This window comes from Gymnoscopelus microlampas (assembly GCF_963454915.1).
Source record: "Gymnoscopelus microlampas genome assembly, chromosome: 1".
NCBI lineage: Eukaryota > Metazoa > Chordata > Actinopteri > Myctophiformes > Myctophidae > Gymnoscopelus > Gymnoscopelus microlampas.
In genome coordinates, this window is record NC_139962.1 from 32,123,880 (window position 1) to 32,141,721 (window position 17,842).

Below are 17,842 nucleotides of genomic sequence, written 5' to 3' on the forward strand. Positions count from 1 at the left end.
TTGTTTTTTTTCAAGTGAGTTTTGAAAATGTCTGCCTATAGTGACGTGGCCAAAATAGGGACACCAGGTTAGAAAGTGGTTAATGTATGTTACTGTATGCAGAGAAGAAAACATGTGTTTATAACGTGTGTGTCACATTATATTATATCACATTTAGATGGATGGGCTTGGAATGAGATGCACTTACTCAGCTCAATAATCTAAAATCAAAAAAATGTAAAAATGTTCAGAGGTGGAGAAAATTATGCTTAAACGAGCTGAATTTGAGGTTAAATGTGAATGCTAGAGGGTGACAATAATTGCCATCCCGCAGGGACCCCAAATGACACCCCTGCTTGAGAGAACCATAACGTTAGTACGGCTTGAATAAGCCTGCACATTATTGCTCTCAGCCACTTGTCAAAGCAACATTGAGGCCAATGGGGTATTATGGGTATTATGGTAAATCCTTTAATGATATGCAAATGCCAAAACCTTCCTCCGTATATTTTTTAAATATACAATAGGGTGAGATTAAAGTTTAAAGCTGTTGCATTTATTTCATACTGGTTGTTCAACCTGGGGGAGCTTGATGACGTCCTCAATGGATTGATTAGTTACCTCCAGCCAATGTTAATGTCTTTGTGTCTTTTTTTATTATTATTATGATATGCCATCAAAGTCCCCGGACGTGACAGATGGCCTTTCTCTCTCTCTCTCTCTCATTTTACAGTTTGATGTTATTTGCCAAGATTTGTGAGAAGACCGTGCTGAAACGAGTCCTCAAAGAGCTGTGGAAGCAAGTGCTGAACACCATCGAGCACACCATCGTCCTGCCCCCGCTCTCTGACCAGAGTGTACGTCTGTCCGTCTGTCTGTCTGTCTGTCTGTCTGTCTGTCTGTCTGTCTGTCTGTCTGTCTGTCTGTCACTCTGTCCCTTTCTGTGCCTTAGTTGTCTGACTTTTGCACATACATACACACTACATCCACACACACATAATATGAAACAAAAGCTGTCTACTCAGCTTCACATTTCTGTTAAAAAAGGGCTTATTTAAATGTTTTGTAATCCTACCAGACATGGAATATCAGACACAACGCACGCATGCACGGGCACAAATTATGCAATGATTAGAACATTATGGTGTATTGTACTGAACAGGTACACATGCATGCATGCATGCTTGCTGCTTACATGTTGTACACACAACAAGAGTATGAATCACCCCCAAACATTATGCTTTTAACTCAATTCCTGCCAATCACGCATAAATGCGATCTATTAAATAGCGCACTTGACCGCCAAGATCGCATAAATGCGTTCTATTGAAAAATTAAAAAAATTGAAAAAAATGTTTTTTTGACCCAAAGACCAAGGAGATATGATTTTTCGAAGATTTAGACTCCCATCCACTTCCTTGTTAACTCAAAACTTAAAAATTCTGTATCTCGGCTCCTGAGTACTTTTTTAATTTCAATGAAAAATCTCTGGCAGAAAACAGCAAAAAATCTGAAATAATTCTGGCAGTCATTCAGTTAAAGTAATACTAGGTAACGTTTTCAGTAAAACTAAAGTTATATTGTATATCTTTTGTGAGTGGCAAATGTTTCACCCATTCCATGAATTTCACCCCCGAAAGCCTTTTATTTATATATTTTCTATTGAACGCTGTCGAGCATGACGTTCCCTCGAAAATGACGTCGTCTGGCCGGAAAATGGAAGCGGAAATCCACCGGGTTCCTGTTTGTCCAGGAACTACCGCGCTAATAACAAAAGGAAACTCACGCTGATTGTAAGAGATTGTATGATTTGAAGAACGAAAAAAAAACAGAAAAAGAAAACACAGCTCACGGTAACTAAAGCTCCACTGGCTAAGAGAAACGATCCACAGATCGTATAAAACAATTAAAAGAACGCTTTTTGAAACACTTCCGTCTTCCGGTGAAAACGAATGGAATTCTGGGTAACAGAGGATAAACGAACGGCCTGCAGTGACGGTAATGACCAGCAGAGGCTGCTAAAAGTCTTTTTTTGGAAATTTGCACAGAACAACTTTAACAAAGCACTGTCATTATTGTAAATAAAGGGATGTAAAGGCTTTACTAACCTGCTGTGCACTGACAATAGTGTTTCAATGTAACGCACAGATACAGTACCAAACACATCCACAATCAGTAAAGAAGAATCCCAAATCTAAAACAAAAACACATCAAACCACTGAAAACCACTGAAAACGCACGCACGCACGCAGGCGGGCAGGTAAAACTAGTGATTGCTCCTGTTGAACGGGTCTCTCTCCTTTGCCTCTCCTTGCAGGCAGGAGCTCAGATGCTCTTCACTGCAGCCAAGGACTTGGGACAGCTGTCCAAACTGAAGGTAATTGGCACACCGAAATCCTGTGTGTGTGTGTGTGTGTGTGTGTGTGTGTGTGTGTGTGTGTGTGTGTGTGTGTGTGTGTGTGTGTGTGTGTGTGTGTGTGTGTGTGTGTGTGTGTGTGTGTGTGTGCGTGTGTGTGCGCGTGTGCGTGTGTGTTTGCTGAAATCCTTCTCAAGTCACACACTCCATAGAAACCTCATATCGTTGCTGTTGGGCAGAAACCTATCTCCTATCTCCATATCTCCATATTTGAATGCTTTTTCGTAAATTAACACCCTACTTGATCACACTATAGCGTCACACTAAAATAGCTAAAGTGACAGATCTACAAGATCGAAAGCGTCTTGAGCTTGTAGATCTGATGCTTTTGCTATTTTTGAATTTGAATCCTGAAAAGTAACAGTTTTGGACATGTGAGGTTTCCACCCGACAGAGACGATATGGCCTTTTCCCCCAACACTTCCAAAGGGATTTTCTCACGGCTTAGCAGGCTTCCTGTCATCTGGTCATCACAGTCTGCAGTACATTATGTGACACTGCGCTCAGATTTATGCACCTCATCCCCAATTCTGCTGAACGTGCTTTATGTCAGTGGTGGAAAAAGTACTCAAATGTAAAAGTATCAATACTGCAATATGGAAATACTCTGTTAGTGAAAGTCTGGAATTCAAAATGTACTTGAGTAAAAGTACAAAAGTATTGGCATCAAAATGTTCTTGAAGTACCAAAAGTAAAAGTACTCATTATGCAGAATGTCCCATTTCAAGTTTTCAAATGTATACAAATCTTTTGAAAATAGCAGATCTACAAGTTCACAATGCGTCGCATCGCGACGCATTGTGAGCTTGTAGATCGGCTATTTTCAAATGGCCGAAATGTATATACTGTACGGCTGAAGTGGCTAATGTATGTATAATAATCAATATCTACAAAGTAACTAGTAACTCAAGTTTTCAAATAAACGTTGTGGAGTAAAAGTATAATATTTGGATCCTAAATGTAGTGGAGTAGAAATAAAAGTATTGGAAATTGGAAATACTCAAGTAAAGTACAAATACCTCAAAATTGTACTTAAGTGCAGTACTTAAGTAAATGTGCTTAGTTACTTTACACCACTGGTTTATGTCCACTGGAAACCGTTGCTGTCAGAGATCTGCAAGCTCTTTCGCGCCGTGTTTCGAGCGTGTAGATCTGCTGCTTTTGATATATTTATACATTTATGTATCATAGACATGGGATGCATTGCAAGTGTTACCTATATATCGTTTTAATCCTGAAAAGTAACAGGATATATGAATACATAATGAGGTTTCCACCCGACAGAAACGACATCTCTTCCATTTATTAAGACATTTTTCGCCTTTCTTTAGACACGCCTGGGCAGAGAGGCCAGGAGGAGCGAATAGATAGGAGGGTTGACATGCAAAAACAGCTTTCTGTGTAGGATTCAAACCCAGGGTATTACTTAAGTACAGTTTTGAGTTATTTTGACTTTACTGGAGTATTTCCTCTTTTCAATACTTTTCCTTCTACTCCACTACATCTCAGAGGCAAATATTTGAAAACTTTAGTTACTAGTTACTTTGTAGCTTTTGATTATTATTACAAAACATACATTACCCACTTCAGCCCTATATGCATTTCGGCCATTTGAAAATAGACGATCTCCAAGCTCACAATGCGTTGCAATGTGACAACTTGTGAGCATGTAGATCTGCTATTTTAAGATGCTCATGCATTTTATACATTTGAAAACTTGTGAAATGGGATGTTCTGCATGATTAGCACTTAATACTTTTGGTACTTTAAGTACATTTTGATACAAATACTTTTGTACTTTTACTCAAGTAAATTTAGAATTCCGTACTTTTACTTGTAAGGGCACGGCCACAGCGCACTTTTATTTTACCTATGGGGCAGAATCTGCCAATGCTTTGTCAATGCAAATGCGTGGATTCGAGTGAAAGATGCGCAAGACCATGAATCCACGCATTTGCATTGACAAAGCAGGTAAAATAAAAGCGTGGTGTGACCGTGCCCTAACAGAGTATTTCTACATTGTTTCCACCACTGTTCTCAGCAAATGGACTGGTAGTGTCACCAGTGCACTGCAGTGTGTACCAAGTCCACAAGCTGAACATGGATGGATGGGTGGGTGGATTGATTGATTGATTGATTGATTGATTGATTGATTGATAGAAAGTATTATTTGATCCACTAACCATATTGTCTCTGTCGGGTGGAAACGTCCAAAACTGTTACTTTTCAGGATTCAAATTCAAAAATAGCAAAAGTAGCAGATCTACAAACTCAAAACGTGTCGTTTTGTGCTGCGTTTTGAGCTTGTATATCTGCTACTTTTGATGCTTTTGTGTGACTCTGTAGTATGATCAAGTAGAGTGTCAACTCTTGCACAGCCACGGAATTAATTAATTACCGTCCCCTTGCCAGCGAAAACGGCGATTTTACTGTACCTTTGAAAAATCATGGAATATTCTCTGTGACCGCGGTCCTCACTGAGATCGGCTCATTACACGCAGGGGGGTCCGGTAGAATCGTAAAAAAATATTGTCCGGCCGCTCCATTCAAGAGCTATGGCCGTTTCAATGAGGTTTGTTTTGCCGTAAAGCAGGAGGAACGGAGATCTAGCAGAGATATGGCCATTTCACTGTAGGAAATAAACAGGAAGTAAACAAGCATTTAAAAAAAAAAATAAACAACCTAATTTCCGGCTCTGTCGTCATCAGGAAGTGAAAGCATCATCCATAGGATAGGTAACAGCGCCATCTAGTGGGAAAACCACTGAAAAACGAATTCTCGTCCAAACTCGTCCGTGGCAAGGTGAGCCATTCGCAGAACTGGACAGGAATTCCTGTCCATGGCAATGAAAGAGTTAATTTACAAGAAAACACAAAAAGTTAGATTATAGAGATAAGAGGCCCGACAGCGACAATTTGGTAACTTGGAATACCTGGGTGTCCAGGTCCTACCAGACAATGAGAGTATTCCATCACACCATGGGGTTTGCTTGCAGCTAAAAACTGATTTGCAAGCTAACAGCATGTTGCATTGCGATCTATTGTTAGCTTGAAAATCTGTCATTTTTGGCAAGGCGACACCGTTACTCTATGGAGAATCAGAGTGAAAATGCCCTGTGATTGCAAAGGGGATTTACAGTATAACACAGCAGCTTAGCTGAAGTTGTTGAATATTAAATGGAACATGCATCTGTTACGGTAGACTGACACTTAGCTATACCTTATCCACACTTCTGCCATGGATTAATGCACATATGAATATGATCTAATATGAATATGCACGTCCATCTGGAGTCCTTCTAGAACGCACAAACCTCACTCTCTCAGGCTTTGCCACCATTGTGCTGTTAAATTCAGCAGTATTACAATTTGAACCTTTTTTTTTCTTAAAATATTTTATCCCACGATTTTTGTAACCCATTTTTTCACCCAGTGCCAATTATCTAAGTTATCCTGGGCGCTACACTCCCTCTGCCAGCCTAGGGAGAGCCTAGAGCCAAGCTCATGCCTCCTTCGGGTGCATTTCTCCTTTCCGACATGTCGCCTTTCCGACGTTGACGAACCCTATACCTAACCCTAACCCTAATCCTAACCGCACGCGGAAGCCACTAGTCGGAGTGGTGAGATGTCGGAATGGAGAGTGAACACCGCCTCCTTCAATGCATGAGAGATAGCAAGCCGCTTCTTATCACCTGACAGGGGGAAGTTTCCCTGGTTAGACGTAGCGCGTGGAAGTAACATGTTATTCCAACCAGTTCCTTTCCCCTCCATCAGGCGTTTGTGAGGGTACCTACCCTAGGGGACACAGGGAGAACATGCAAACTCCACACAGAGTAGGCCCTTTCGTCAACCCCACCTAGGGTATGGGCGCTGATGACGCGGAGGAGAGAACACGTCTCTAGTGCCCACAGCGTCCCTGGCGGGAATCGAACCCAGGACCTTCTAGCTGTGAGGCGACATCGCTACCGACTGCACCACGTGCCCCCCAATTTGAACCTTTTTACGCTTTTTAAGCACATAAATCCTGGCATCCCTAGTTTGTGTATATATATATACTGTATATATATCGTCTCTATCGGTTGAAGGGCGTTAATTTATCAAAAAGCACTAAAAGTTAAAATATGGAGATAAGAGGTTTCTGCCCGACTATATATGTGCGTGCGTGCGTAGAATGTACAACGTTTGCCTCTGAGATGTAGTGGAGTAGAAGTATTTAAAAATTGAAATAATCAAGTAAAGTAAAAGTAGCTCAGCATTTTACATTACATACTTGAGTAAAAAATGCACTTAGTTACTTGTTTCCGCCACTGCATAGCTCTAGATGGCGAGTGGCTCCAGCTAAATGTGTACATTGAGGCAGCAGGTTGGGTAGTAATTGGTCCTTGAGCCCGGGGATATTTATTCTGCTGGAGCAGGTTCACTGAGGCATTGTAATGCATCAATGTACAGCCTTTCCACCACAATGCTCTATTACTAACCAGCCGGGCGTGGGAGTGCCATTACAACACAGTCAAACAGGATGTGTTACTAGTGAGACATGCCGTGATCTGTGTGTGTGTGTGTGTGTGTGTGTGTGTGTGTGTGTGTGTGTGTGTGTGTGTGTGTGTGTGTGTGTGTGTGTGTGTGTGTGTGTGTGTGTGTGTGTGTGGTCTTGTGTAGGCCTCTGTATTTGCATATCCTTGCTCTCGGGCAGAAACCATATTTTAACTTTTTGCGTTTTTTTTATCGTAATTTACGCTCTACTTGATCATACTACAGCGTCACATAAAAGCATAAAAAGTATCAGATCCGCAAGCTTGTCACGTTTTCAGCTTGTAGATCTGCTACTTTTTTTTAGCGGTGCCAACCGCTCTACACTTGACTTTGTCCGTATGTCCGTCCGTCCGTCCGTCCGTCCGTATGAGCCTGACGGCAAAGAAGAAACACATACAAACACACGCACGCGCACACACACACACATACACACACACACACGGACTTGGAGATTGCCTACGCCAACTCTCCTCTCATTGGCCACACGTGCCACTGGCTATCAAAGAGGGGTCCAGGGACCCCCAGCGTATGTTCTGTCCGTCGTCCGTTTCAGCACGGGATGAGCACGGCGCTATAACTCCAGTTTGCAGCATGCCACCAAGTCCACATTTGGTATGTGGACTTAGACCACCAATAGGCACGAGCATTAATTGATGAAGTTATCAAAGAGGGGTCCAGGGACCCCCAGCGCCCGTATGAGCACGGGATGAGCACAGGATTTTAAACAGCTATAAATCCAGTTTGCAGCATGCCACCAAGTCCACATTTGGTATGTGGACTTAGACCACCAATAGGAACGAGCATGAATTGCTGAAGTTAGCAAAGAGGCCTCCAGGGACCCCCAGCGTATGTTATGTTTGTCCGTCCGTTTAAGCACGGGATGAGCACGGGAATTCAAACAGCTATAACTCAAATTTGCAGCATGCCACCAAGTTCAAATATGCTATGTGGACTTAGACCACCAATAGGGACCAGCATGAATTGCTGAAGTTATCAAAGAGGAGTCCAGGGACCCCCAGCGTATGTTATGGCCGTCCGTCCGTTTAAGCACGGGATGAGCACGGGATTTTAAACAGCTATAACTCCCGTTTGCAGCATGCCATGTCCACATTTGGTATGTGGACTTAGACCACCAATAGGCACGAGCATGGATTGATGAAGTTATCAAAGAGGGGTCCAGGGACCCCCAGCGCCCGTATGAGCACGGGATGAGCACGGGATTTTAAACAGCTATAACTCCAGTTTGCAGCATGCCACCAAGTCCACATTTGGTATGTGGACTTAGACCACCAATAGGGACCAGCATGAATTGCTGAAGCCCCGCCCCCTCTGTCTTCCCATTGGCTGCCCTTCAAACAGCCATAACTCAAGTTCGCAGCATGCTATGGAGTACAAATGTTGTACATGGACTAAAGCCAGCAATAGGGACTAACTGTCATTACTTAAGCCCCGCCCCCTCTGTCTGCCCATTGGCTGGGCTTTAAACAGCCATCATTCCAGTTTGCAGCATGCTACCAAGTACAAATTTGGTAAGTGGACTCAGACCACCAATGACTTAAGGCCCGCCCCAAAGGCACCGCTTCCTTCACACAGGGTGTGATTTTTTATTTGAATCCTGAAAAGTAAGGGTTTTGGACATATGAGGTTTCCACCCGACAGAAACGATATGTGCGGGTCTACGTGCATGTATGTGGTTTGAGTGAAAGGTTCTCGTGCGCGTGTGTGTGTGTGTCTCTCTCTGTTGCTTGCATGCACACATACATTAATGTATGCATTAGTGTGTACTTTATGTGCATAGTCAGTGTATGTGTGTTTTCTGTGGTTTGGGGCTATGCATGTGTGCAGTACACATGTACACACATGTTGATTACAATATGTTTTCCATGGGTATGATTATGGGTGAGTGTGTGTGCTGGGGCTTAGGGCTATATGTATGTACATTATGCACATACGTACATGTTGATATATCTCTTCATGGTTGCATGATCATGTGTGTTTTGGGGTTTGGTGCTGTGTGTGTGTGTGTGTGTGTGTGTGTGTGTGTGTGTGTGTGTGTGTGTGTGTGTGTGTGTGTGTGTGTGTGTGTGTGTGTGTGTGTGTGTGTGTGTGTGTGTGTGTGTGTGTGTGTGTGTGTGTGTGTGTGTGTGTGTGCGTGCGTGCGTGCGTGCGTGCGTGCGTGCGTGCGTGCGTGTGTGACACTCTGAGATGTCCTTCGAGGGAACATCTGAGGCCTCCATTAGCGTGCAGATGGTATGGTTCCTGTCTGCTTCCCATAAGCGCCGCAGTGATCCATCAACTCCTGCTTAATCCTAATCATAACTGATTGTTCCAGTATTGATTTTTCTTCTTTTTTTCTTTACGTACTTTGTTCTCTATGTATGCTGTTTATTGCTCTAACATCAGGCCACATCTTCTGTGTCGTCAGACTGAAGTCAAAGCTGCTGCTAATGCAGTGCTTCCCAAACGTTTTCGTGTTGTGGACCCCCAAATTGATATATATTTGGCTGCGGGCCCTCATGCAGGGACCCCCAGAAGAGACGATTTGTGTAAAAAAAAAAAAGAATCAAAATGATTCCAAATTTCCCAAACATTTTCAATATTTAAATTATTTTTCTTCAAAAATAGCAGATGTACAAGCTCGCTGTGATTTTGTGACACGCTGTGAGCTTGTAGATGATAAAATGATTGTGATGCTGGGGGCGTCCGTTAGCCTAGTGGTCCAGGCGCATACCACATAAGCTGGGTTTGACTCTCGGTCCCGACGACCTTTGCTGTATGTCTCCCCCCATATCTCTCCCCATTTACTGTCAGCCTACTGTCCTGTCCAAAGTCAGCCTACTGTCCTGTCCAAATAAAGGCACAAAAGCCCCCAAAAATATATTTTAAAAAATAATAATATATTAACTACTTTCGCTTGAGACCCCACTTTGAGATCCAATGCCTTATAGATCTGTAACTCTGAGAGTTATGAAGTTTTTCCTTGAAATTAAAAAAAATTGAGAACCAGTGCTGTAAAGAGCTACTGTATAGCAACTTCCATCACTCAGTAATAGCTTGGAATGGACAATAACAGCACAATAATCTAAGTCAGGGGTTTATCAAAGTCCGAGACAGCGGTGATGGATCTCACAAGGGTCATACACCCGCCCGCCCCCTCCTTTACGATGACATTGCTGTTAACTGTGTTTAATAGTGTATTTAAATGGACAACATGCTACAGTACATGACAATGTGGAAACATCGCCCTACTTCATACTACAGCATCACACAAAAGTATCAAAAGTAGCAGATCTACAAACTGAGCTTGTAGATCTGCTACTTTTGATACTTTTAAAAATCCTGAAAAGTAACAGTTATGGACATATGAGGTTTCCACCCCGACAGAGACTAAATGTAACTCCTCACATACAGGGAGCTAGCAGTTTAGTCAACATCTGTCTACAAATATTAACAATTACGCTGAAAAGCAGATAACAATTCACAACACTCATTTTGATTCCCCGTTTCAGCTTCCTCTATGCTTGAAAGGCCCTTCTGTGCCAGCCAATTTGCAGCACAGAAAGAACTAAATAGAGAGAGTCAGTAATTCAAGTAAAAGTTTGCTATGCCCACAATGAGTTGCACCATATGCCACGTTTTAACCCACTCAATCCGGGAACGCATCTGTGTCATTTGTACTTCTTTGGCTATTCAAAAATAGCAGATCTACAAGCTCATAGCGCAGCACTCAGTATTTTTGAAATGTTTTGAACATTATTGTGCAAATCTTTGAATAAATATATTTTCTTCAAACAACATTTTTAACTAAAATCTTTGCTTTGGGAGGAGGGGGGGGTCTCGGGAACAACATATTTTGATGGGAATCGACGGCCAAAAACGTTAATTTTGGGGGTCCTTGACAAGAAAAAGTTTGAGCACCACTGATATAATGAATGAAGACAGTTACAAATGTTTCGCTTTAAAAATATATATATTCAAAGATTTGCACACATTTTCACCAGAAAGATATTTATTAGCAGAACGGCACTCTGTACCTACAAGCTACAAGCTTGTATATCTGCTTTTTTTTATAGCCAAAGACATCTTAAAATGACACAGACGCGTTCCCGGTCGTAATGGATTAAGTTTACAACACACATGCACACCCTTACAGATGAGAAGAGAGAGCCAGAGAGCAGTATAGAATAACAATATAATTAGAAACTGAAAGACTCCCACCTTCTGTCCCTGTTTCTCCTCATTTCACTGTTTGTGTGCTGGATGCAGGCAGACTAATATAGATGAGAACAAACGCTGTTGTCTTGTCGTGACTCTGGGTGCATCACGTCTCTGAACAGATATACTGTAGAATATAGTTCTCAAACTTTTTCGTGCCAAGGATCCCCAAATTGATATATATTTGGCTGCGGACTCCCATCTCAAAATGTTTTGTGCCAGGAACCCCCAGGAGAGAAGATTTGTGTTTGAAAAATTCAAAATTATTCAAAGGTTTCCAAACACGATATTTTTGCAGAGATCTTCAAAAATAGCAGATGTAAAAGCTCGCAGCGCGGCACAAAGTGACTCAACATTGCAAAGTCATCACTTATGCTCAACTCTTAATCAGTACCAATGCAGTTATGCTGCACTAATGCAGTAATGGAAAAAAACAGTAACGTGTTGTCTTTCTAGTTATCCTGAAGGTAATCTTCCTTTTAATCGGGTGTGTGCTCTGCCTTCCCAGTAGTGTTTCCTCAATTTGGCCACTGATTCAGAACCTCTTAACAACAGGATGTTGGTTATTGTTTCTCTGAGACCTGTGATTAATGAGCAGGAATTAATGAGCTGCAGTTTGTTAATACCCACGCATCCTCCAAACGTAATGCACTTTGATCCATGAAAAGTGATGGGTTGTGGTTTAAAAAGCCATGTGGTATCCCTAAACACAGGGAAGCTGTCAGAACCTTCCCTAAAACATCCGGGACAACGCTCCACACGTCCCAGACTCTTCTCCCTTCATGCTCCCAAACTGTGGAATGAACTCCCCTTAGCAGTTAGAACTGCAGACTCACTCCCAATCTCCCGTAATCTGAAGACGTTAATGTAATTTAGATAGCATGTTATGTAGACAGATGCCAGGTTCATTTGTTCACCTCGCATAATAGTTTGTATAGTTTCAATGTACAGATCATTTATTTTTGGATATTATACTGTTTTTAGACTGACGATGATATTGGTTTACCTATTATCCTAGAGATGACTATGTCTATGCATTTGATGTATTACCTCGTGTTTACCTTGCTTACTGTAAATCTCTCTGGATTAAGAGCATCTGCTAAATGCCTGAATAGTGATTGTTATTTACTTCATTCACTACACACACACACACACACACACACACACACACACACACACACACACACACACACACACACACACACACACACACACACACACACACACACACACACACACACAAAAATACGAAGAGAATGAGACAGAAGTTACAACTTTAATACCGCTTTCATTTAATGAGACAGAGGTTACAACTTAAGCACCACTTCTGCCAACAAAATTAGCTTTTGTACCAATTCTGTTCATTAAAATGTACTAAAAATGCTCGAGGACACTACTCAATCTGGCTTCAAAATGAACTGGCAACTCCTGGGAAATAAGAAGGTGTCTCTATATGGTATTGGAATTATGTGAATTATTTTATGAAAGTACCTCAAACTACGTAAATATCTGCAGGTATGAAATGCTTTTTGAAGTTATTTCACCAAGGACCACAGTGGAAATAAGCGCTCAAGACTTTGTGTGTTTTACCCTCTTTACAGATATGTACTGTATATCTTTGTTGTCGGGCAGAAACCTTGTATCTCCATATTTTAACGTTGTGTGTGTTTTTAGTACATTAACGTCGTACTTGATGGGGAAAGTATCAGAAAACTTGGCTTGTAGATCTGCTACTTTTAGCTAGTTTTGAATTTGAATCCTGAAAAGTAACAGTTTTGGACATATGAGGTTTCCACCCGACAGAGACAATATATATGTTAATGTCTACTCTGTATGTATTTTTGCCAAAAGATATGTCAGTCAACCAATCAATATTACAATGTTTTCTCATAAGATAACCTGCGAAAAGTGATGAACACTGCGTGTTGCTTTGTTTCATAAATTTTTCGGAACCTTAAGATCACTTGAGCCTTATATACTGTATGTCATCGTATAATAAATGACAGAAACAGCCAATCTACAAGCTCACGCAGTTGTGAGCTTGTAGATGTGGCTATTTTTACAGTGGCTCTGTTTTTACAATTTCATTTTTTGACTATTTGTGTCTGGCAAAGACATGCTCAAAATAGGGACTCCAGTTTGAAAGACATGGTTGTAAAAAACTACTGTGCTGTGAAAGGCTGTGCACTTTGTGTGCTCTTTATGCTCTTCGGATCCCACTGAATTGATCCCCAATTTGTTCTGTTTTTGGTTCATGCTCTTGATCCCACTGATTCCCAATTTGTTGTGTTTTGGGTCTCTCTCCAGGAGCATGTAACTCGAGAGGAGGCCAGGAGTCTGACTCCACGGCAGTGTGCAGCCATGGACCTGGTGCTCCCCACCATCAAGGTGAGTGTCCAGCTGTGTTACTGCTGTCAGTCCTAAACCCCCATGGAGGGAGGCAAACTGCTGAGCTTAAAAAACAGAAAACATGTATAGCGAGCGCTGCTGCTGGGATAAAGATACCAAGGATTAGTCTGTGACGTCACTGTGAAGATACCAAGGATGCGTCAGTGACGTCACTGTCATACGATAATTACAGAGGATGTTACATTGCGATGTTTTAAAGACCGTCAGCGCCGGCCCGTTGGTTGTGTATTGTTGTTTGTTATTATTACAACTCAAGACAACGTCAGGAACACAGTCAAACTTTATTATTCACTCTAAGCTCTGACAAGTGACTCTTCTTCTATCAACTGACATTCTCTATCTCCCAAAGCCCCACAGTCCACAGCGCCCCTCTGAGGCACATAAGTACCATTACAGTTAAGAATCATGGCCAATGTCAATGCTGGCCAGCGGGGAGTGGGTACTCGGGAACGGTTGGAATCAATCAGACCCAGTCTGAATCCGCCCTTAAAACCATATCTACTTGTGCAACAAATATGAGCGAGTAGTAAGATCAGAGACACTGGGAGCTTATGAGCTTTGGCTCAGCATATCGGCATTGATTGGAACATTACTATTGGGAGCTCATGTCCTCTGTTTTTTTTGTTTGTTATTTGTGTTATTTGAAGTAATTGGACTAAACAAGGATTTTGTTTCTGTCGGGTGGAAACCTCCTATGTCCAAAATAAGACATATGGATAAAATAAAAAGCAAAAGTAGCAGATCTACAAGCTTGTGGATCTGCTACTTTTGATGCTTTTGTGGGACGTTGCGTTGTAGTATGATCAAGTAGGGTGTTAATTAGAAGTTAGAATATGGAGACAAGAGGTTTCTACCCGACGATTTAGTTAACAGTCTGTATTTCTATACTGGAAACCATGCAAGTCACCAACCAACCTGCTCATCGGGAGCAGTTGGGGTTTCAGTATCTTGCTCAAGGACACGTTGGCGTCAAAGCCACGGGAGGAGCCGGGGATTGAACCGGAAACCTTCTCCAAGACAACCACTCTGCCTCCGGAGCCACTGCTAGCCCCCATGTAGTGCATTCCTATCTCACACCCGCCTTTGTGGATCACATACGTGACAAAATACATTCTGTTTTTGTAACAACGAGCTAGAAAGTGTTGTTCAAAACTGTTATTTTTAACCCATTCAGACCGGGAACGCATCTGTGTCATTTTTTGGATATTAAAAAATTGCAGATATCGCGCTATGAGCTTGTAGATCTGCTATTTATTAATTTTTGATAATGGAAAATGTGTGCAAAACTTTTAATATATACAGTATATATATATATATATACTGTATATATATATATATATATATATATATATATATTTTTTTTTTTTTTTTTTTTTAAGCGAACATTTGTAACTCAAATCTTTGCTTCTGGGGATTCTACAAAATGTCTGGAATGTATGGAATCCCAAAAATGTCTTTTTGGGATTCCATAGAATTCCCAAAGATTCTACAGTTTTAGGAAAAAACTATGTTACTATGGTTCTCAAACTTTTTCATGTCAAGGACCCCCAAAATGATATGTATTTGGCCGTGGACCCCCATCTCAAAATATTTTGTTCCAGGGACCCCCTACAAGTAAAGATTTGAGTTAAAAATGTTCGCTTTAGAATATATATATATTCAAAGATTTGCACACATTTTCAAGATTTTTCCAAAATAGCCAAATAAATCTTAAAATGACACGTTCCCGGTCTTAATGGATTAATAACGATACTCTAATTCTCTGAGGGTTCTATGTAGGTAGGAGAAGGTTTTTGGCTAAGACGGATATACACCCAAACAACAACACATTCTAAAACAACACCATAGACGTTTTAGGCTTTAAAGGATGGCAATGTTGGTTGTCAGTTGGCTGTCTGCCTATCCACCACTTTTGTCCCAAACAACATTATCTCTAAAACTACCGGCTGGATTGCCATACCATTTTCTGAGCACCCTCATGCGCTCTGGAGGATGCACCCTGCTACCATGCCCTTCCTCTTTTGCACCCTTAGGCCAATGTCCACTTCCACACAAGACATGGCAAATTGTATTGGGTGGATTGCTATGAAACTGGCTGATTGCATTCATGCTCCCCGGACGATGCACTCTAGCTATTTGAGTGACCCCATGACCTTTTCTCTCACGCCACCCTCAGGCCAAAATGTCAACTTTGCACACAAGACATCTCATAGTCTGATCGGCAGATTGCAGGATGAACCCTATTGATTTAGATGACTGCATGGCCTTTCCTCTAACCTCACCTTTTGGGCAAAATGTCCGGTTGCAGCACTGCCTTACAGGCTGATAGCAGAGGTTTTAGACATCTTCCCTACCTCTACACACGCTTTATTCTTTACATTTTTGGGGGGTCAAATCCCCTGCACATATCGTACTTTGCACTTACTTTGTATCTCCCATTACATTCTGTACACTTCTCTCTTTATTGTTGCTAAAGTTTTTACTTTTTAATTGTTTACCCTTTAAACTTTTGTTATAGTTATTACATCTTGTTGTGTAGACATTGTTATTAGGCTACAGTCTGAGGGGATGGTCACAACATTTCTCCACACGTACTTGTATGAGTGAGTGACAAATAAAACCTCTTTGAATCTTTTGAGTAATCTAGTGTAGACACTTGGGGGTAGTTTGATAAAAGAGGTTCATGTTTAGAGAGAGAAAGCGGTGTGTCAGAAGAATAATTGGACCGTTCCCTTATTAACCTATTAAAACCGGGAAAGCATCTGTGTCATTTTAGGTTTTAGCGTTGGCTATTAAAAAATAGCAAATATACAAGCTTGTGTATCTGTTAGTTTTTACATTTCTTTTGAAAAATCTTGAAGGTGTGACAACTACTGATTTAGAAGGCATTTGTAGAATCGACCTCAGGTCTTAATGAGTTAACACAGTCTGTTTACCGGCATGCAGTGAAGCAATTTGAAAACAAAGCTCTAACTCTACCCAGGGCAGGTGGAGAGTTACGGAGAAGTGCCACCGGGGGGGAACACTATATTGTGAAAGTGCTGAGGAAACAAATTGATTCTAGCATCTCCAAGGAGACCACCTTCGAGATTAGATCAATCGTGAAGCTGCATTTCTCTTCATCAGTATTCCAACGACAACAGCCAATTAACACCACAATTCGGTAATGTCTCCAGGAGGCCGGGAAAGGTTACATTCATGCCAGCGGTGTGAACAAAAACAAATGGAGAAAGAGGCAGAAATGGACTCGAGTCAAATAAGTTAGTAGAACATGGAAGTAATCCTAAACTAACGCCGCAAAATGGTACCCCAAGGACCTCAACCAATCAACACATGCTGCATTTGAATGTGCTGACCTTCATAACACAAACAAACAAACAAAAGCAATGAAAAATAGACCATAATAACATATCGTTGCTGTTGGGCAGAAACCTTGTAACTCCATATTTTAACTACAGTGTCACACAAAAGAATCAAAAGTAGCAGATCTGCAATCTCGAAGTGCGGCTCGAAGTGTGGCTTGAAGCGATGCCTTTTGAGCTTGTAGATCTGCTACTTTTGCTATTTTTGAATTTGAACTCGAAAAGTAACAGTTTTTGGGTGTCCACCCGACAGAGACCATATGAGATTTGCTTGACTAGTTGACCAAGCGCATTTAAAAAATCTGAGTTTGAAAAAGAGGTTGCGATTCCAACAGCGGGATTCTCTGAGGACTGCTAAACCCCCAAATCCAGTGAGCATATTCGGGCGAAAAAAGAAAAAAAAAAGGTACCACATTTCACATTCCCCCAAGTCAAGGAGGACAAAAATACTCACATTTCACTTATTTATTTGGCTCTCATCACAAAAGAAAAGCACTTGAGTGTTTTCGGCACAGAGCCTGAGGAACGCTGATAAACGTTGAAGACGGCTCCGTGCCGACACGCCTAAGCATTTATTACTATTTGACTGTGAGAGAATAGAGTGTATTGTCCTGCGGAGAGAACCTTTTACCCTGGAGGAAATAGAGAATGAGCTGTGAACCTTTGAACTCTAAATGGCTTCCGATTCTGGAGGAAACACTTGCCTCCATAGTGTCTGCGTCTGAAGGTCGATACCATTGGTTCAATTTTAAATGAGCTTCTGTAATTTGCTATAATGCGTCAATGTGTTCCTTCACTTTAACCCCTGACCTGTGAGTCAGTACATAAATGAAAGGCAGCTTGTTCTCTCTCCTCCGCCAAATCCAGCTTTTTTTTCCAAATCGTTCATTATCTCTGGCAGGCCGAAAGGCATGGCTGACACTATGTTT

General features: G+C 41.5%; 1 protein-coding gene across 1 annotated transcript in view; it reads left to right on the plus strand.

The window, feature by feature from the left end:
• unc13c (unc-13 homolog C (C. elegans)) overlaps positions 1-17,842 on the plus strand; it is a gene marked incomplete at its 5' end in the record, with an annotated part of 241,227 nt that overhangs the window by 201,327 nt on the left and 22,058 nt on the right. The window contains 3 exons of the mRNA XM_084046368.1: positions 713-836; positions 2,297-2,356; positions 13,450-13,530. Coding sequence (XP_083902494.1) covers positions 713-836; positions 2,297-2,356; positions 13,450-13,530 — 265 coding nt within the window. The remainder of the gene's footprint in view (positions 1-712; positions 837-2,296; positions 2,357-13,449; positions 13,531-17,842) is intronic.